At 39.7% G+C, this 21,552-nt stretch overlaps 2 protein-coding genes across 9 annotated transcripts; one reads left to right on the plus strand and one right to left on the minus strand.

Moving 5' to 3' along the window:
• Positions 1-29: 29 nt before the first annotated feature.
• Positions 30-9,180, plus strand: LOC113574186 (charged multivesicular body protein 1b-like). Of its 8 annotated transcripts, none has more exons than XR_003410295.2 (7): positions 1,910-2,067; positions 2,651-2,720; positions 3,066-3,135; positions 4,692-4,839; positions 5,008-5,051; positions 6,307-6,379; positions 7,060-7,993. XR_003410295.2 is itself a non-coding variant. In XM_027004933.2 (7 exons), exons 2-6 carry the CDS (start codon positions 3,085-3,087, stop codon positions 7,102-7,104), a joined length of 321 nt encoding a protein of 106 aa, XP_026860734.2. In that variant the 5' UTR covers positions 2,453-2,720; positions 3,066-3,084; the 3' UTR covers positions 7,105-7,150; positions 8,481-9,180. The 8 variants fall into 8 exon arrangements, 5 of the variants coding, with proteins under 5 accessions (XP_026860736.2, XP_026860734.2, XP_026860735.2 ...); XM_027004933.2 differs by lacking the exon at positions 1,910-2,067 and adding an exon at positions 8,481-9,180 and having other exon boundaries at positions 2,453-2,720; positions 4,692-4,799; positions 7,060-7,150; XM_027004934.2 differs by lacking the exon at positions 1,910-2,067 and adding an exon at positions 8,583-9,180 and having other exon boundaries at positions 2,453-2,720; positions 4,692-4,799; positions 7,060-7,150.
• A 6,626-nt stretch (positions 9,181-15,806) lies between these two features.
• Positions 15,807-21,058, minus strand: tbx22 (T-box transcription factor 22). The gene is made up of 8 exons (XM_027004939.2): positions 20,833-21,058; positions 20,381-20,543; positions 19,777-19,878; positions 18,896-19,070; positions 18,639-18,803; positions 17,698-17,762; positions 17,366-17,451; positions 15,807-16,378 (listed from the first exon to the last, which is right to left on the minus strand). The coding sequence occupies exons 1-8, from the start codon at positions 21,056-21,058 to the stop codon at positions 15,807-15,809; spliced, it is 1,554 nt and encodes a 517-aa protein (XP_026860740.2).
• Between the last annotated feature and the right edge of the window lie 494 nt (positions 21,059-21,552).

Raw genomic sequence — 21,552 nt, forward strand, 5'->3', positions numbered from 1 at the left:
CTGAAGCGTAAAGCAGTTTCCATGGCGACCTGTCGTCACAGTTTTAAGGTAGTCCACACAACGCCAGATATCAAAAGATTGAAGAGCGAGAGTTAACAGGTGTCAAGTGTATGCATATGTATGTGTAGGGTATCTTTTTGTTATACGAGAACCATCGAACTATCCATTGCTCTCATAAGTAGCCTGGAGAGATTTGCCAACAGATGAAGTAGTAAGTTGTCGAATCATTCACTGAGTCTACTGAACCAACACTGGGGACATGCATAGCCTACTATCAAAAGCTAGGAGCAAACATCAGTAACTCCTTTCCATACTCTCTGATGCCTGTAATGTGTTCGGAAGGTCTAAGATATATAGTCTGCTGATTAAAAATAAACCTAGTGGCCTACATGAAAGATACTACCAGAGGCGGGACATACAACTAACCTACACGATTCTCCAGATATCTGAAAAAACTGTTAAACCTGCATTTAGCTATACATCAAGACATTAATATCAAGACATTAAAGTATTCAGCATCGCATATTATAACAGGTTACACTAATCCAAAAATGAGTAATTGCAGTTTCATGTGTCACAGTACTGTAGCCTATTTTTATTCTAAAACAGATTCCAATAACTAAGCACGAATATCCAGCATTCCAAGTGTCCTTATTTGTGAGCTTTTGTTTCCTCCATCTAGATGTTTAAACAATTTACTTTAATACATTGTACAAACAACTGGATTTCAGCCGACAGCTGTTGCAATAATGCATTTCAGCATAAACCCGTATGCATTTCCAGCATGCTATTTTAAATTACATTTGTCAGATTATTTCATTAATACCCTCTTAAGCCATACAGTAGGCAGTGGCCACACAAGGATATATGTTTTGAAACTCTGAGTGTTTGCGAGTTAAACAAAACAAAACAAAAAAATTAAAGGGCTTGTCGGCCTGTGGAGAATGCTACGCACACGCGCTGCAGTGCTGTGGCCGCACTGAATATTGTATCAGGCAGTCAGTGACTCATCCCTCTCTCTGGCTCCCGTGATGTAGAGACGCAAACCCAATCATCAATCAACCCCTCCCCCACCCTTGCCCACGTCAACGATGGCTCTCCGCAGTGAAAGTCCAGACAAACTTGTCGTTGCTCCAGGCTCTCCTCATTGATACTCCCACTCGGATTCGTGAATCTTCCGGTCATAAGCGGGCATTTCTGGACCTTTTCTCACTCACCGCAGCGTGGATAATAACAGGGAACACTAAATATTGTTTTCAGCATAGGATAAAAGTGATAATATACCTTCGTAGTATGAAAGACTATTAACTGCAGCATTGTTCATGGAACATAACACCATAATTAGTAGCCAACAGCTGCCCTGGGAAAGAAAAATAAATATGCCTATAGGTTAATAATAGACATATTATTCTAAAAGCACGAATGATGACAACGCCATTATATTTATCGGAAATTGCAATAGACCAAGATATAGCCAATCGTGACAATGCAAAAAACAAAATTAAATGTTTGGATCAAGGCTTACATGTTTATTGTGAAGCCGGTAACTTTGTGTGTGTAAAATCAGAGCTCAAATTCATGCTCTTTTGAAATGTCGCCAAACAAATTGCGGAAACCTAGCAAGGAAATTCAAGTGAACTATCCGAGTTCTAGACATAGCTTTTAACAATGTTCCAGTGAGCACTATAAATGCTAAGCCCAAATGTGCTAGGAAGTAGATGAAAGGTCAGTTTACTCGTTTCCAAAAATAAAAATGACGTCACTAGATTTGTACAACAACCGACATAGAACGGAGTCTATTAAAAAATGTCTGATTTGAGCACGAGCTCGGACGAGAGCCCGAAAGCATGTGACGTCAACGGAGCACGCCTTCAAAGGCGTGACTACGACGGTGCGGCGTCAGCGCTGTCGTAATTGTGTAGACGGAAGTGGCTTTCTTGCTGTCATGGAAAACCATAACAATAATTATCAAGCATTATATCCTAAACTGTTATCGGAAGTGTCTGCTGAAGATTCCAATATGTCAAATTTGGAACGTATCCTTCATTAGCCTCATAGCCACGAATGGTTGTTTGCTTTGCTTCTTTGCTTTTACCCGCTAGTGTTTCTAGTTAGTTATCTAGCTAAAACTGGCAACTTGACCGCGTTAGTCAGATAGCTATTCTGAAACGTTTTCTGAAGGCGTCCGTTGACTGTTTGTTGTTAATTGTAAACTAGATTATGTTAGCTAATTTACATAAGATCTGGAATTGTTAGCTAGCTAGATAGCTAGCTATGTAAACAACAGCAATAACCTTTTTCAGCTAAGATAAAGTAATCCAGAGTGGAAATATTTGATGAATTCTTTTGGGGAAAAAAAAAAAAAAAAAAAAAAGTGTATATATATATATATATATATATATATATATATATATATATATATATAAAGTTTTGTTTTTTGTTTTCTCCATAGTTGTCTGAAAGGTTTTTTGTTTGTGTGGTGGTTTATTTTATTTTATTTTTTTGGCAAAGAAGAGAAGAACACTAGTACCTCACCCTTTAAGTTGGTATTTAAGTGGACTGGCTTAGCTGTTGTTGATGGGAAATGTTCACTGCCAGTCAGAACCTGTTTACTGCTGTTGTATTTTATTGCTATTGCATTGCTTTTCAGCCTAGCTAGAAAGGCATCACAGAGGTAGCACGAATACAAACGAGTGCAAATGGCTGTAAACACAAATAAGGTAAGAACCATATAAAGACCAAATAATCCATGTATAACCACATATGCCAAGGCTGGTTTTCATCCACAAAATGTCTGTTATAATGAAAATTTAAAAAGTATTCCTAATTATTTTGGAACTTATTTTGAGTACGAGTAAAAATATGAATGTAAAGATTAAGACAGGCCACATGCCCTTGTTGAGAGTGACATCTACCTGTGAAGCTAAGAAATTGTTTTTTAAGGGTAATATCCTTTCATAACTTAATATTTAAAATTCTTTTGCGCCTGATGTTCTGCTTCTGAAATGGGACTTTGTACTACCATGATATCATGTGTATAATATATATACACATTGCTTGCACAGGTCACCAAATCTATGGCAGATGTTGTTAAGTCTATGGATGATAACACTAAAGAGCTTGAACTTGGAAAAGGTGATTATAAATGTTTGGCCATAGCATCTAAATCTGATTAGTTTAAACTAAGCAAGTATCTTGCTGGGTTTAGTCCGTTTAGCCTTTTGAGTCTATATTAACCATATATGTGCTATAAGTCTGTTTGTACTTAAAACATTGCACTTGTCTGACAGTGTTAATGTTAAACTGAGCTACCCATAGTAGTTTGAATGCCCATATCTTGCTCCTATCTGTTGTTTGAAGTGGAAATATTGATAATACTGCAAGGTCTTGTTGTCGGATGTGGTGCAACAGGATAACATTGATAACACAAACAAGCACAGAAAAACATCCACAACCGAATGGCTACTGCACAGTGGGAGCTTTTTTAAACAAACCTTGTTTACATACTGTAACTATAGTTATCTTAATCATAACTTGAATCTCTTACCAAAATGTGCTTCAGAATGTTCCAAGCAAGTTTTTAATATGGCATTCCAATAAAGCACTCTTTGTGTCGTTAATGGTCCAATAAAGAACAGTTCATTTTGTTAAAGGTCATGCTCAGTTATTTTCAGGCATATTGGCTTATTGCATCTATAGACTGTAGCCTAGTTTTAGGCACTCATTTAATGGATTAGGTTTGTACTGATTAGGCCTATTCTCCAGCAGCAGTGACACTCTACACCAAGCTACAGTTAAAGTAAAGATTTTACATGGCTTAAAATCTTCTAAGATACTTTCTCATATTTTGTGATGGTGCACATACATAGTTTAATGCTTGCTATACATAGTTTGTTGCTTCCCAACATTATGTTGGGGTAAATTGAGCTGGAGAAAGACCTGAGCTTCCTAAATGTTAACAGATAAGCTACAGGACACACTGACCCCTCTGCTTTTAACATTCCATGGTCATTCTAGTCTCAATTACACTTTTGCAAGTTAATATGAATATTCCATGAAGTAGCACATCACCATTTTGTTCTGCTGCATTTTACAATGATACAAGTATTTACTGACTTTATAAAGTGGTTTATAACTTCTCATGTTGCCCATTTTAAATAGCCTAAATTACTGTCATTTGTTTCCTGCCTTAATGTCATATCCAAATAGGTTTCAAAGCACCTATGTAATAAGTTTGCAATTGAATTGTCAGCTCTGGACTACCTAGTTAAATATTTCTGTCTTCATGCAACAAACTTAATTCATGTGACATTGTTAATTGAATTATTTATTTGATTGTTTATTTATTTATTAATAGGCAACTTGTTTAGTTATCAGGTTATCTGCTGTGCTATCTGGTGATTTGTAATTTGGCTCAAAAGGCACATATCTTGATTGCTAGCTAACAGCATCTTGTAGATTAATCTGGCTAATCAGATCCTCACCTAAACAGAGATCATTAAAGTAATGAATGAATGAAATGTGTGTTAAACTTGTGTTGTGTGTGCACACTTTATCAGACAATAGTCAGCAGATATTTTAATATCATCCTGAAGCCTAAACTGGCAAACAAGGAACACCGAACAGGCTGATTACCTAGTTTTAATTAGAGCACTCAAGAATGCTTATTGCTTATTTATTGCCTTGCACAGATCTCAGCTCTGATGGACAGGTTTGAGCACCAATTTGAAATGCTGGATATGCAGACAGTGCAGATGGAAGACACTATGGGCAACACCACCACGTTGACACCACCCCAGGTACTGCAGCCCACCTGCGCACACGCAGACTACACCCCAGGTACTGCAGCCCACCACAACTGCCCACCTCCACACACGCTTTAATTTCCTTTGTTTTTTTCCTTCATGACCTTTTTGTCTATGAACAAGTTCAGCTGGTTTTTACTTGATACTTTTATATAGTAGTTTTTGTAATATTCCTTTCTCAAAACTGTATGTGTTGCTATAGAATGAAGTGGAGTCTCTAATGCATGAGATGGCAGGTGAAGCTGGGTAAGCAATAGTTCATTTTTTATGTGGTATTGTTATGAAATTCGGACTACTTATTTCCCATAAAAATGTAATCTTAGAAACATGTCACATATGGTATTCAAGCTTTTTTGGTGAATGCATTGTTTTTCAACACTGATTAAGAGAGACTGTATTTAATTTTGGAATTAGAGGTTGCTAAATGGTTGAAAGCAAGAAAGTGAAATTTTTTTTCTCTCTCTCAACATATGCATTCAGACAGGCAATTTATATTATGGATAGATCATTGACAGGATTTTGTTATTATTAAATCTCATTAGTAATTTAGACATGTTTTATTAAAGAGATATAGCATGCTCAAAGTATTGCCACTTCATGACTACACATTATATTTTTACAAGCTCAGCTTCATCTCTGTTTTGATGTATAAAGCCCCTTTAGCCTTCATAGCTCATACCATCTGGCCCAAGCTGTAAGAAATGGGAGAGAAATATGAGTCACTATCCTAAGTACACCTGAGAAATTTTTATCTGATGAAAGTTCTAGAGAGCACTTTAGCTCATCTCAGCTAATGGAACCAGAATGAAGTAGGTAATCTTAATGCCTGTGTTGGCAAACTGTTACCCAGAGGCTGTAACATGAGCTTGGGGTGGGGGTGGGCGGGCTATGAACTTGGTCTCTGCCTGTTCAGCAGGCTGCTGAATCCAACTCCACCCCCATCCCATGGCTCCTGCTTCAGAAGACACAGCTAACCAAGCTGTGCTTGTGGTGCAGTGAGGCACCTCTGCCAGCCAGCACTCCCTCCACAAATCCCATACCCAGCCACTGCCCACCAGGCCTGATATGAATAGCCTTAGGCCAAAGGAAACAAGCGGCAGCATGAGAACTCCCACCTTAGCTAAACAGTTCAGGCTGGCCATCTGTTTGGATCACACATCTCAAAGCCTGATTGGTGGTACCACTCTTTCTCACCCACCTGCCTGTCCTCAGCTCCTTCCAATAACTGCATTCAGTTGGAGATAAAGGCCCTTACAGATGCCCAACAAAATGGATTCTCCAGCAGGAGGCGCCAGCAGTATTAGCGAACTGACACGCTCACATAGAACCATCACGACTCAGAAAAGTAAACCCCACGAGCCAGAAAAAGCTATCTTCTAGCCCTTTCAGTGAGAGGGAAGCTTATCAGTAGTATGCATTAATCGGCATTACACGTTTAAGCACCCAGTAAAGTAACTTACTTGGATGTATTTAATGCCATTTGAGCATGCCCCATTCTCAGGTTGGATTTGAACATGGAACTACTTCAAGGACAGATGGGTTCTGTTGTCACTAGTGTGGCACCACCGGAACAGGTAAAGCACAACCCTTTCATCACTGTCTGCTCAGTTTCCATATAAAGGCTGAGCATTCGTACATTTCTCTTGAAGGCGGTCACACTGTTGCTATAGTATGAACCCCTCCAGCCATTCTGTCAGAATGGAAAAGGCCTACTTATTCTGTGTTGGGTAAATGCTAATGCAAATATGATAAAGAGAGATATTGTTTCATAGCTGTACCTACAGAGATTATTTCCATTTATAGGGATTTATTTATACATACAGAGTATATGAAAATAGTCACCAAATAAAAGTACTCTAATATAGTTTCTGAATTAAGTAACTATTTCCATTACTAAGTTTTTTTGTTTGTTTGTTTTTGTTTTTTCCCCCCAAGAGGTATTGTAGGGCATATTTGATGTGTGTGTACTTTTTATTATTTAAAATATCAAGTTATTTGTGTTTAGCCAAGATTCGCACTGTCATAATTTTTTTAGTAACCTGTGGTGACCGTTGTCGGCCAGAAGAGGATGCCCCCGCCCCCCCTTTGAGTCTTGGTTCCGCATGCTCTAGGGAGTTTTTCCTTGCCACTGTCGCCCTTGGCTTTCTCACTGGGGGCTTGGACTCGGACATTTGTAAAGCTGCTTTGTGACAACATCTGTTGTAAGAAGCGCTATATAAATAAATTTGACATGACTTAAATTGCTTGCTTACAGGATGAGCTTTCTCAGCGGATGGCCAGACGGCGAGACCAAGTCTAGAGTAGTGAGTGGTCAGTGGATGTGCATGGATGTAGTTAATGAAAGGGTGAGTATGTAGCTCCAGGCATGCAGAAAGGGACTGACTTCTGAAAAGCATTAAAACTGACTCTGTACATGTGTCACTTTGCCTCATGGTGGTGCTACTGAGCAGGAGCATTCATATCAATCCATGGAGGGCACGAGTTGGATTCTACTTGTCATGTCTTTGCTCGGAATAAGAATGTATAACTGTATATGGAATACGCAATGGAAATTATATGTGTGCTTTACTACTGTGACACTGTTCTGACTATTGTGATATTGAAATCCAGACAATTTTATGAAAAGATGGGCACATTTTCCCTGAATTAGAACATTATGAAGATAAGCAACAACGTAATGCACACCCCAAAGGGAAAGGGTTCAATTGTCACATTTTGGAGTGGCTGAACATAGTATTTTCATTTTTGCATGTTGCTGGATGCTCAGAATGCAGCTATGCCACTTATAGAAATGGCAGCAGGGAAAAAAGAAGGGAAATGAAACATACCACAAAAAGCACCACATATTTCCTGCTGTAATGATAGCAGGCCTGTTCAAGTGGATGAATGGTCCAATTTTCATTACAAAAATCTCATGTATGTGCACAGCCTTCCAAAAAGACTGAAGCATTTCTGACACAAAATGAAAATGTCCACATGTGTGTTATTTTTCCCTATTCCTTCATTGTGCACTATGATACATGTGGAAAACCATTTAGATTCTGTTTATACACACCTTTATTTTCAAGCAAAAGCATTTGATATAACTATTCTCTTGTGATGTTGGTTTTGCATGTTTGTGATGTGTCTTATGGAAAACTAATGCGGACATTTGTTAAAATAACCAAATAAATAACTATCATTGTGTTGCTCTCCCATTTTGAATTAAGTTTTTAACATGTACACCATACACTAAGGTGACAAGCTATTTTATCATTTATTATCAGTGTTGCTTGTGTAGTACTTTGCACCTGCTAAAGATGTCCATTTTTAAGATGGGGGGGAAAGACTGTTTTATGTGTTCTTTTACCTTTGACAAAATTTAGTCTTACTGTGTCTGATTTCCCCAGTTTTAAAGCCATTGAACATCCCAAGAAAAATTGTCAGCTAATTTATCTAACAAACCACATGTACAAGATTTTACTGTTTATGGACTACTGATGCTTAACCGATGAGTCAAGAGACATAGCATTTGGCCATTTTTGACATCTTGGAAATACCATTTTCCTTGAATTAGAAAACATGCCTGTCTCTTTGTTTGACTTGTTCACCTGCTTTTGCGTCCATCTCCCCTCCTTATTCAGCAAAATCAGTCCTTATTGCTGCTTTGACAGCACAGGTCAACTTGTCCTCTAGGTGATGGTTCAGACTGGGAGCCCGTTGTGCTATAAATGGTCAGCTTTGATAGCAGCCTCGTCTGTCTGTCCCGGCATCCCCTCTGCTCTGGCTCACCAACAGGAAACAGATGTAAGGTCAAAAGTCTCACCTGGGTCGGAAGCAGTGCTCAGCCGCTCGCATGCCATGCCATCATTACAGCGCAATGAAGGGAGTGCTCTATCTGGCTCAGCTGCAACCAATTTCAGGCAGTGAGTATGGCCCGTGTGCCGGCGGATCCCACCAGGGCTTGGACACATGACCTCTGGCTCCCAAGGAAGGCCCATCCCAGCCAATTATAATCAAGAACCTTTGACTGACGGCCCAGCTGGGCAGAAGCCTCCATTATGGACATTGGTGTAGACAATTTTATTACCTGTTGTTATACCATTATGTTCCTTATGATCCCTTCAGTTCAGAGTTTACAGAGCGTGTCTGCTCTCTTAAACCGTTATGCCAACAACTAAGCAACCTTTATTCAGAGCAATCTTTAATGGAGCTTGTGCCTTTGGGCAAGGTGACATAACTAACTATAGATGGCCTCTTATGACAACACATGGTTAATGACAAATGTATAAGATACCATGATTTTCTGTCAGGTGGTGCAAATAACAACTCTACAGATCACTGTAAGGCTTGTTTTATGTGATTGTTTTTGCCAATGTATTTAACCACTAAAATGGCTGTGCAGATATGTTCCACTTTTATGTCTCCTTGTAAATCACTGTGTCAAGCAGAAGGAATCGTACCATGTTCCTGTGTGCGATCTCCTAGATAACAGCAGCATATTCTCTCTGAGTGCCTCAGTTAGAGTGTCTCCCCAGCCAGCCATGGCTGTTGTCAGGCAGGAAGCCTGTGTACTGGCAGACTACCACTGGCAGCATATCCTAGCCCATTCTCACCTCTGCACGCTCAAGGGAGAGGGCTGCTGTCAGAAGCGGTGGAAGAGATTTAATAAAGCCTAAGAGGCGAGGACAGTGGGCATCTGCTTTCCGAGCAGCAGTCATGGGGCCATGCGGTGCCTCTTATCCCCTGGCTGGAGGCTTAGTTCTCCAGTGGTGGCCCTGCATATCGGCCGCCTGCCGACGGAGCTGAAAGCTGAGCATTGGCAGGTCCACGTCGCACAGCTTGGAGCTGATGTGGAGCATACAGGATAATGGGGCACTTCCTAAGCCCCTCCTCCCCACCCTCGCTTTGGGTTGTGAAACTGTAGCCAGTCTCTCAAGGCACTCAGACTCCACATCTTTAACCCCCACCCACTCGTTGAAACATTCAATTTTCCTTGTGTCTTACGGCTGTCGGAAAGAGTAAGGCAGAAGGAAGACACAGGAAGCTGCATGCATTGGTTCTGCTTGCTGTGGTGGGGCATGCATGTCCAATCACTTCAGCAGAGGGCTTCCCCCAGTTTTCTTTATGCACTTGCACATGCCAGGAATCTGCAGATGACCCCATCGCGATGCGTAGCGCTTCCTCACAGATGTGTCAATGCTGCTTTTAATTTTTTCTCATTGCATTTCACCACTGCAGCTGGCCCTGTCATTCCCACTTGCCAAGTCCACAGACCATTAAGATCACAATGGGGATGTGCAGGTTGGTAATTCATTAATAATCCGACTAATAGCTTGATCAGAACAGAAGTATGTCCATCTATGCACCTCATTCAGAATACAATTCTGAATACAATTCCTATCTGATTGAATGAGGTGGGCAAATAATTGGTTAAATGGAAGAATAACAGCCATGTAAACACTTATATCTGATCACATTCCTATCCTATTTAGACATTTTATGTTCTGCAGTTGTGCATTTGTGTGGATGAATGACAGTGGGTTTACACAAACTATAAAGAAAATATATGTAGCAGTACACAATGTCAACCTCTTGCCCATTTTTTAAAAAAATAAGTAGGCTACAACACAAGCTTGCAAACTGAAAACTTGGATAACTGCTTCTCATCTCAGTGACTGGACTCACATGCTGCTCATTATCATGGTAACGTGTACGCTATGTGTTGCTATACGCATTCGTGTAATTTTGGATATGATTGTAGCATGACTATAAAAGGAGATTGTCGAATAAATTGTGCATATAAACAGCTCAGTTTTAATCTATAATCGGAATGAATTCAGTCAGATTGCTGAAAATCTTTGCATTTATACATAGCCAATGGCCCCAAGCTCTCATCCTAGTAACTGGGCTTTGGTATCCCTTTACCCCCAGCCTCATCCTGCACTATCTATTACAGTAGCCTAGCACATGGACAGGTAAACCCTATCTATCTGCCCCTAACTTCAAATGTGAGATGACTGGTTTTACTGCATTGCCCTCCTGTGCATTTGGCCAGGCTGAGTGACGGCCAGAGGAGGACATGAAGGGTTGTCATAACACACTACTGTCCACAGGGCCTCAACAGACCACTATGTTTTATGGCACTGGGAGGTCAGGGTCAGAAGGTTAATAAGGTGTCATCTTCTGCTCAGTTGGTGACAGGATGACTGGCTGCTGAACTCTGGAGAGGCTTGTTGAGGAGTGAATGCACAGAGAACCAAGTATGAGGTCAACTAGAGCAAAAAAAAACAAACAAAAAAAAACATAGCCAACCAAAATTTGTGGTAAAAGCTTTAATGTGTCTTAAGGCACCACCATAGTCTGATCCACTATGTACTACAAGATGACAACACTGAACACACTCCTGGTATGTGGCGACATTACCATGTGTGTATGCGGTGATGAAGATTAGCGACTAGCCTGGAGACAGAAAGAGAGGAGAGGAGGGAAAAATGCACACATATGGAAAAGTGGTTGACGGGCTGCAGTTAGTCACACTCCTGCGTCTCAAATTGAATTACCGTTGACAGCAAACCACGGGCCAAGTGCGAGCCCCTAAGCAGCCGGCGGGTAAGGCGTGAGGCGTTTGCCGGGGACTGGAGCATTCGCCCTGAAATCAATTACCAGCACAAGGGGCTAAGGGGGATCTGGCCTTACCGGCCACATCCTGCAGGTCAGCCCTGGGACTGACAGCAGCATCTGGGGCTGTCCAACTATACTGACCCCAAAGCAGCACTTGAAAGCAGGCCTTTCAGGGAGTGGACATGGGGTGCCTCTAAATCACCTGCTTGCCCCTGCCACCTGATACCCCATACTGGAGCATCCCCTACTCCACCCGCCTCTCCTGCCTGTCTTACTGAGACAAGGAAGGGTTGTGGAATGACTGAAGCACAGTGGAAAGTAAGGAGAACCTATCACATAAAGGAAGCTGGCTTATGCCTAGGAACATCAATCCCGGGAAGGCGGAGGTATCAGAGCCTGGGTTGTTATTACTTGATCACTTCAAAAGCATGTACCCAACTCATATCAGCCAGGCCCACAGAGATCTGCCCTTGGCATTAGTGCAGCAACGCTATGTTAGCTTGGATTGCACAAGCCCAGAGAAAGGGAGAGATACGCATCCTTTCCAGTTAGTGAGCCAAGCCACGCCATATTTCATGTAATAGCAAAAGTGCAAAAGATGAAGTGAGATACACAAAGGATGGTTGTTGATTGAATGAACATGTTTCAGCCTCTTGATCAGCACAATTGATTCTATCTCTTCCATTGCAACTCTCATGGTAGCAGGCATAATTTTGTGGAAGAGTCAATGAGTGTGAATGTATTTTAACAATTCTCTTGGAAATAATCAGTTCCAGGGCCCAACAGTATGTTAAGCATGTTCAGTAGCCAAAAACCTTTCCCTCAACATAACAACTTTCAACAACCCTCAACAACCCTCATACCCATTCTGTATAGGATATTTGTCCACAACTTAGTAAGTAAATGCCTCATCTTGGATAGAGATTCCTCTGTGAAGAACTGCAGGAACTTGACTTCTGGAGAAGGCATCACACCATGGTATAAGGCCTTTTGGGGTGGGGGGTGGGGGCTGCAGAAGGGTGATGGACAGCAGGGGTCAGAAAGTGGAAAGTGGTTTGTTGGTCCAGCACAAGATCCCTGAAACTTGCTGACAGCTCTCTCCATAGTTCACTTCCCCTTTACACAGCTGAGGATGGCTATACCATAGAGGGTAATTAAGGGAGCATACTGCAGAAAGCTTCTGGGGAGTGGATTTATGTCTAATCAGACTGTGCTGAAGTGAGAGACAAGTGATAAATAGCAGAACCACTCTAACATGTAGCATATTGAACTGGAGCTCTCATTAGCAGTCTATACTTGCCGAGCCTGAATGTTCTTTGTACAATTCTTTCTGTAGGTGTCCAACTCCCAAGCATTGGTTCCAGATACCTTAAAAGCTGTGATAGAATTTGTTTTATCATGCATATGATTTGCTTTGATTACTCAGGGAAATATGGATGCTGTTAGGACTGTTATCGCTGCCAGGAGGAGTCTGACGTAATGGATGACATCAGAGTGTGAGCAGGGAAGGTGGCCCACACAAAGAGAAGTTGAGCAGCTAGCTGCCCAGCTGGGAGGCCTGGAGTTAAAGCAGTTCCTTCTACATGGGCCTGACCCCAACAGCCCTCTGCTAACAGTGCATACACTAAACATATGCCTGACTGACACTGGTCTGACCCTTCTACCTGAACTTTCCAAAAGTGGCAAAACGTATGTGGTTGTGAAAATGCTTGTAATTCACAACATCTTGTAGTTTTACTGTGGCTAATACCACAGGGGGACAAAAATTATGCCATCAGACCTTTTGCAAACACTTCTATGTTTTTGATATATTTATACAGGCATTCACACATTTAACTGGCTTTTAGAATTCAGGATCAAGCCAGTTTCAAAGAATCATAATAAGATACAATTCTGAAGTGTTTTCAGAAGGAACAATATATTACAAGCATGATAGTGTTGTAACACTGTAAGGTATAATAGCATGTCTGCTTGCTAAAAAAAAAGAAAAAATCTCTCGGTTCTATTAAGAAATAACAGGGGAACTTTAAAGTTACTGAGTGATGAAATAGTGAAATGTGTGTTCAGCATAGGTAATGGTCTGGAGAAAGAGAGCTAAAAATGCAAAGGCCAGCAGCCCTACTGTTTGACAGAGGAGAAGCGGATTGCTTAATAAGCTGTTAAACTGCCCTTGCTTTTCACATCATTGGCTAGACGTAATTCAATTTCAGCTGCAGCTGGTTTCACTTGAAACTCTACAACGTCGTTCAGTCACATCCCATAAGCTGACCTGATAAATAACCTTCTTTTATTGGGTTTTCAGAGAAAATACCGACCCAATATAAACCTAACATGAAGCAGCCTAATAGGACCCAAACCCTGGCTGAGCCATGGGGCATGTATTCGTAGCAGAGTCACACTGAGACAGGCAGAGAACTTGGGATTCCAAAGCTCTGGCAAGGAATTATACCAACCAGTCCCAGTCCATTACCAGACAAATTGAACTAAATTGTGTTTCACTGACTGAAGCCTCTCAGCTTTGTGGGTATGGTAATGTTTACACTCAGCCTTTAGATTGGAGATTTCATTAAGCTGCTTAATGCAGGTCATGATTACTCTGAGATAATATTAATCAATGTGTGCTCAGGTTCTAGTTTTGAGTATTTGAGAGTTGCAGTGAAAAGTCATTTTTCATATTTAATCAATATTAATCAATGTGTGCTCAAGTTCCAGTTTTGAGTATTTGAGAGTTGCAGGGAAAAGTCATTTTTCTCTATTTGTGTGGCAAAGATGAAATCCATATTTTACAGGCTGTCTGGTGACTTCATATCATGCTGAGGATAAAACTGGTTATGCTATTTCCATTGTAAACATTACAAAACTGTTTCTTTCCAAGTCTAACAATTTTGGAATTTCATTGGCAAACCTGCGAGTTTTATGAAATGTATGAAATTATTTTCAGATCCTCATTTCAAATCATTTTAATTGTTCACCAGAATGCCACACACCTCTATGGGTTACATCTTTATGAGATACAAACATTTCCACATGAGCAAATGGAAGCATGAATAAACAGGTGAATATTCTTATTGAAAGTGTCAGTATTCCGGATGATCTGCACACTCTGTGTCATCAGGAAGAACTAATGGAAACCAGGCTTTGCCAGGCAATTTGTTAATGCTTGCATGGTGAGATAGACAGATGAGAATTTGAAGCCCAAGTGCTCTGATTGACAAGAAGAGGCACTTTGAGTTAATATGCAGTTACTCTAGGTATTACTCTAGGTGAGGTTAAGCTTAAACTGATTAAGAGGTGCTAACTGTTTACATGGGGTCACTAACATAAGAATAAGGGCAACTTTATTGGTGCTTGAGATGACAACTAAAGTAAAATTATAGTAAGAAGGGCCACTTAAAAGAAAACTTTTGAAATAAAAATTTAACAAACCATAATTTTATGTCTATTAAAAAAGCGCAACTTGATTAAATCTAATGAAGCTTTCCATTTCCCAGGCATACACATTCACTCTTAGCATGAGTTGCCCTGACAAGAAAGTTACATATTTTCCCATTTGTGAACCAGGGAAACAGGACATTTCCACAGCTTTGGCTAATTCTTTTTAAAAAATGCTTGAAAGTATAGACTTGCTGGGAAATTTAGCTAATCAACTGATCACATCAAAAATACAAAGATAGCACCAAACAGGGGTTACGATACACACAAGAGTACAAGTTGGTGTTTGAGACAAAAAAACTTTTGGAGGCATTTACTAGGCTTACGATATTCTGGTGTTGAGGCAGGGTTCTATGAATTTACTGAAACACATAATATTCCATTGGCTCCAAACACCATAGCAGCTACTGTTCAGTTAGGACTAAGAGTTAATTCTTTTATCAACTGAAATGGCAAATGTTTTTATTTTAGAAACATATTGAAATGAATATAAGAAAGTAGGGTACCAAAATTCATGAAAGCAATTTTACGCTTTTTTTCTGAGGGTATAATCTAAAACTATAATTACATATACATAGTATACTTTATTACATACTTTTCAAAACAGAAAAAAAGTTGTACAGTCAGTATAACAGATTGGGATCAAAAATGCCATAATCATAATGCCTAATATTTGTTAATAGAATATGGCGATATGTTTCTGACTTTTATAAAACTGACACTAGAAGTCACTAAAATAGCAAACTCTTCATAGCATTTTAACACAACCACTCTGTTAATCCTTTCTCCTTCTAACAAAAAATTTAAAATAAGTGCAGTCCTGTTCCATCATAAGTTGTAAACTATATTATATTCCACTAGTCCACACTATTTTCTTGTAGCCCAAATTGGGTTGAGGGTGGTGCACAGCAGCTACATACTGCAATTGCAGAACTGTTTACTGTATCTAGTGTACATCAGGAGAGGTCAGAGGCAGTGGTTCATGGAAGAATGCCAGGCTGTTTGGCAAAGAAAGCTCTCAGAGGGTGACAGGGTCATGCTGTTGATTGGTTTTGTGGTACTTCTGACAGTAGAGAAGTGTGGGCTGACAGGAAAACTGTAGCTGTACAGACCATATGATGGAGTGAAGGAAGACCCCACAGTACTCTGCTGGCCCTGGTGAACTCCAGAGGCCCGGCTGGACTGAAGGTTCTGAAGAGAGAGCAGGCAGGGGCCCATGGCTGCTGGGCCCTGGAGGCATTGTCCCCTGCAGCTGCCTGCCTTTTTCCCATGGAGAGGACACAGCAGAGGACAATCTGACAAGGGTCGCAACCCTGGGTAACTTCTGAGCCTGTCTGGTCCAAGGCTGCAGTAAGATCTGGCTGCATAGGGGTGGTTCGATGTAGCCACTCTGTAGCACATTGGGATAGTAAGGTTGTGGAGGGCACTGTCATGGGTGGACAGAGTTAAGGGACTAGAGGATGTGGAGTTGGTGTGGGGCAGGAGGCTTTTCAGAGGGGAGATGGTGTTGAAGTTTGCTGAACATCCAGACCTTCCGCCTAAAATTAATAGAATGATATAATGTGAGGCTTTGTCCTTTGGTCAGGCACATTGTTAAAGCAATGATCATCTCAAATAATACAGAGAACTAAAAATATATAGATGACTCGAGTAGCCTGTGAAATTGAGGAAATAAAGTTAGACCTTCACAAAATGAACAAAAATACTAAAATTGCAGTAATATTGCTACATATGATTGTGATATACTTTGCAATGTTTAACACAGACCAGTGAAACCTTGATATGACATGGTTACAGATTTGCTCACATTATTTTGACTAAAATTATATACATTTGCAGAGTTATGTGAATGTTGTGATTAATCAGACCACTCACAGAACTCTAATCTGGATCATTTGAGATTGGTTGGCATGCTCACCGCACACAAAAATAGATTTTTAGAGGGCTAATTTGTATATTACCACATTCTGTGATAGATTTGCCATTAAGTATGGCAATGGCCATCATTGGTTAATGGTTAACAAACAGTATGTTGTGCAACATCAGTAAGCATATCTAAAATGTTTTAGGGAGTAAGTATATTTCATTTGTAGTGTTCAAAATAATTTGTTAAACTGTATTTTTAATGTGAAAAATATTTTTTTCTAATGTATAATTAGAATGGACAATCATTTTATGTGTTATTCCAGTGTATTTCTACAAAATGATCATAAATACAACTGTATTTCGGAATTGCCAGTGGAAAAAAATTCTTATAATTTCAGAGTGGTATTCCTTACACCTTCACATCTACAAGAACTTTTCCAGGATGACTTCAGAATACGCAGTCTATATTTATTGTGCTTGTACAGTGAGGGAAAAAAATCATTTAATATTTCCTAGGAGATTTTCTGTAAAATTACAATATTTTATGTGGTGATTTGTAGCTGCCTTTCCACCATTGATGATTTGTGAATTAATTCTTCATTATCATCAATGATATGTTTTTTAAAATCTGAAATAGTGAATAATTTGGTGGTCTTTACCTTGAAGATCCAAGGTGAATGGCTTCAAATCAAGACCATAGGGGCTTCGCCAGGGGTAAGATTCCAAGATGCCATCCAGTACCCCCCTATAGGAACAAGGCAGGGAATAGCTGGAGAGAGTGCCCTCAGTGGCAATAAGCGAACATTCATGGGATAAGTGAGCAATGTGCTGAGGTTCTTGAGACTAAAAAGATTCCTGAAAGTGATGTGTAAAACATGCTTCACTAAAAATTAAATACCCCACTTTAAAATATATTTTCAGAAACAAAATTTGAGTGCATTAGCTGAGAGAAAATATATAAAACCACTGTTTCATCTATCCATTCTATTACCTGTTTCTTCCTGGATCTCTAAAGCCCTTGGCAAAAGGATTTCGGTCAATCTTCAATTTTGTTATCTTAAGGATAGAAAGAAAAAGGGAATAAAATGTACTTGGATGTAAAAATGTATGGAATTGTAATATTCAAAACTAAAAATGACCTCAGTTTTCAATGAGCAGGGAGAGTGGCTGGTTCTGCCTTTCTGTGAGCATATAATTGACAGTGTTACATACAGTAACTAGCCATGTCAAACAAAATGCATTGAAAACAAGAGACTTCATATCTTTTTATATTGCACCTCTAACTGCCTAAACTCCACAAGCCTTCCCAGTTGAAAGCAACCACTAAAATTCAAATAACAGAATAATCTTTCGCAATAAAACTGGACCCTGGTGAAAGAATTGGCAGCACATGATGTGGCTTCCTGTTTCTGGGACAACGTGTGTAAATACTGAAGTCTTTTAAGACTTTTTAGCCTCACTAGTGCCTACCCGTTCAGGTCTACTGCTCTCTAAATGGCGTGATTTATACACCCAGGTTGTGGATAAAATGGCGAGATATGTGTTCGTATGAATATGATATGCTTGAAATGAAAACGCGTTAGTAGAAATTTCTGTGGAGCTCGCCATATAATATCTTGGGAATGTAAAATGTGTAACTGAAAATGGAATGGAAAATCGAGGACTCACACTGGCTAGCTATTCGTCATACCCATGCCATCATTCGCCTAATTTCCGAATTTGAGATGTTTTAACTAGAGCAATGAAAGTTTGCTTTGATATATATTCGTGCAGTATAAATGAAATGTCACCTAACCGCTGCAAAATCGTTTGAAAACGTTTGAAAATAAAGTAACGGAAAATAAAGGCTTTTGTGTCCACTAGACTAATGATGATAGACGATAAGCCTGTGCTTCTTTTCAAAATCTTTTGAGTCAATGAACTGCATGTTACCTGTTGGTTTTGGTAGGCTGTTACAGTTGTGAACTGAGTCTCAGGGAACGAGAAGGTGTGCACGCCTTCCGCAGGAGGCGATGCGATCTGCGACAGGTCCACCGGGGGACCGTGCAGGATGACATGCACGCGCGGCATGTACTTATGCATGGACTGAAGTATTATCTATGTTCAAAATGGATACATTTAGAAACAAGCGGCACCACATTTAGAAATGTGGCAAACAGAACCCACAATTTCAAATAAATGCAACATACATGGCCTTTGTCGTCCATCTCGTTGTTAGTTAATTTCACGCGATCAAAGCTGATTATTTGGCGCATCCATGTCTCCCCAGAACAAGGTGAATCCGGGTGAACGTAAAGCCGGGGACTGATACAGGAGTGGTCTGTGTTTCCAGCTACCATCCACTGAGAACTGTGGTACACGTATCTGGAGAAAAGGAAGACATATGACAAGGAAATAAAAGAAAGCTATAAAAGAAATAAAAGGGCCGTGTTGAGAGCTTTGCGTATTTACGCAACGCAACATGTATGCATTTGGTTGTTTCCACTTTATTACATTTTTTTAAATCTTAGTGTATTAACTTAAAGACTACGGTACGATATTTATCATTTATAGGACAGAATTACAAGTCTTTAAGGGGTGACATTTATGCCAATTTATTTATACATATTAAACAAAATGGACTATTCCAGAAAAGTAATAAATTCATTTATTTGTCAGTTGCTTTACAGTAGTCCGAGTTGTGAAGTGGAGCTCATTTTTATTCATGTCTTGGTCCATTTCTTTTTATTAAAGTGCAAATAAGTATTTTATGTTTATTGTTCCTTAGTTTTGTTGTGGTACTTCACAGCGTGTTCAGCGTTGAAAGTACATATTCTATGTCACTTTACCTGTAATTTGAAGTTGCTATAACACATTACTTGTTTGTACTTCAGTAGTAAAATTAGTTTTGTATATCTTCAGAGTTAATTGAATAATCAGTTTAGTCGGACATATTTAAGTTGTTCCAGTTTATTTCTTCTATTTCGTTTTCATACAGATGTTGTTTGTGGCCTTATCTGCCTAGAAGTGGTTCAGCCTTTATATTTTTATTTATTTTTTAAGATTGTATAAATTAAATTTAGTCGCTTACCTGTATCTCTTTGAATCCACAGGCGTAATGTCCATGGCGATGTAATACTGTTTAAACGGGTCCAGGTTCCGCACTTTCACTCTGATAGATGGAAACATTCTCCTGATAAAAATTTTGAGAGACCTTTCAGTGTTGTGGACATTGGAATATTAACAGTTTATTTTAGCTAAATTGGAAATGAGGTATTTTTTTTTGTCATTTCTAGACTACTGGATAGGATGTCTGTTAATGAGTGATATACAGATAAAGCTTCATACCGCTGTGCAACTGTAAATGTACTGTTCTGTTGTACATTAGTTAGGTAAATACAACTAAAATGTGATTTTTTTAAAGTTAGCATTAGAACCTTTTTAGCCTAAAATTGCAAAAAAAAAATAAAAAATAAAATAAAAAAATAAATGTATCATTACTTCTTAACCTTTTTCCATTGCATTTGGAGTTGGTTGGTAGTTGTTAGCTGTTAGTTGTTAGTTTTGTTAGTTATCCTCGCAACATTAGTTTTCTTGTTTAAAGATTCGATCGGGAACTTCACTGTTATAAGATGTGTTAAGCTTTGGTAATCAGAAAATTAATGTTTGAAAGGTTAGTTGAAAAAACATCCCACCTCCCAGCTTTGGTAATGATCATCTCTGTGCCAATCTCGTGAAATCTGTTCCACAGGTCGGACCCTTGGAGTTCCACTCGGATGTCTGTGTCAGGACCAGGTATGTTTTCTGTGGGCTTCCCCGAAGTCGCGCAAGTTTCATGCGTCTTCTCGTTTTGATATTCTACCCAAAATAATAATAGAGAAAAAAGCAGGAAAGTCGATTTTTTTATGAGCAAAACGGTATATTTACAGTCTTGTGTGGGATTCTGGCTCTAGCACATACGTCTTGTTTTCATTTTTAGTATTATGCACATTTAGAATGCTTTCTCATTGAAACAATATATAACTCATGCCTGTATACAGAAGGCTAAATATTTACAGGTAGGTTAAGATAGCGTACATTTCTCGTGCACTGATATGTCAAAACGTAAAAATGACCTTAAAAAGACGGTGTAATTAAATACACTAACCGTGATCCTCTTCTTCGCTGACAAGAGTTCCCGTCGATGTATCCGAATCTCTGTCATTTGTAGAGATCAGATGCAACTTCTCAGCCATCAAGTTTTCCACTTTTATCCTTTTGCAGCTTTTCCCAACCAAAGCTTCCACTGAAAAAGCATGGGCTCTAGAGCTTAGCCCCTGCATTCTCGTACAGCCACCCGAACGTCTGTCTCCGAAGTCTCTTAAACTTTGCATGGCCGGCACTCAGCTTACTCCAGGAAGAGGAACTCGTTAATTTTATTCAACTACCCTGCCGTTTTTATAGACCCTTATATTACATTTCTCTAGCGTGCGCGCTTGTATTTATATTCCCAAATATCTTTTCCAGTTTTACTGAGCGCGTCCCATCCACCTCCACACCACCCTCCCTTTCATTGACTGTAGAGACCTGCCCTTATTCACAAACGGCCAGGCACCAATAGGAGCGCAGAGGAAAGATAGATTAGCGAAACTCCCAAAAGTACAAGCGACAACTACTGAACTTCTTTTATGTGAAGTCAGTTTAACTCTAGGTCAGAGGACGGACTGCAGTACTTACAATTTATAGAGCGAAGAAAATGCCTTCCGGCCATATAACACTTTTCATTTTTTATGCATAAAAGCATGTTAAACATTTTAATACAGCGATTTCACTCCGAGTGCGTGCAGTTTTACAACATTCGTGTACTGTGTCCATCACGATGAAACAC

This window comes from Electrophorus electricus, chromosome 12 (genome assembly GCF_013358815.1).
Source record: "Electrophorus electricus isolate fEleEle1 chromosome 12, fEleEle1.pri, whole genome shotgun sequence".
Taxonomy (NCBI): Eukaryota; Metazoa; Chordata; class Actinopteri; order Gymnotiformes; family Gymnotidae; genus Electrophorus; species Electrophorus electricus.

Bases quoted from the DNA above. Each gene is read 5' to 3' on its own strand.
- tbx22 (XM_027004939.2), bottom strand. From the start codon at position 21,058: ATGCAAAGTTTAAGAGACTTCGGAGACAGACGTTCGGGTGGCTGTACG. The intron at 18,804-18,895 runs GTATGTTGCATT...TTTTGAACATAG, and splicing joins AGATGGACGACAAAGGCCAT to ATAATACTTCAGTCCATGCA. The intron at 17,763-18,638 runs GTAACATGCAGT...TCTATCCTTAAG, and splicing joins CAGCCTACCAAAACCAACAG to ATAACAAAATTGAAGATTGA.
- LOC113574186 (XM_027004933.2), top strand. From the start codon at position 3,085: ATGTTGTTAAGTCTATGGATGATAACACTAAAGAGCTTGAACTTGGAA. The intron at 5,052-6,306 runs GTAAGCAATAGT...CCCCATTCTCAG, and splicing joins GAGATGGCAGGTGAAGCTGG to GTTGGATTTGAACATGGAAC. The intron at 6,380-7,059 runs GTAAAGCACAAC...GCTTGCTTACAG, and splicing joins GTGTGGCACCACCGGAACAG to GATGAGCTTTCTCAGCGGAT.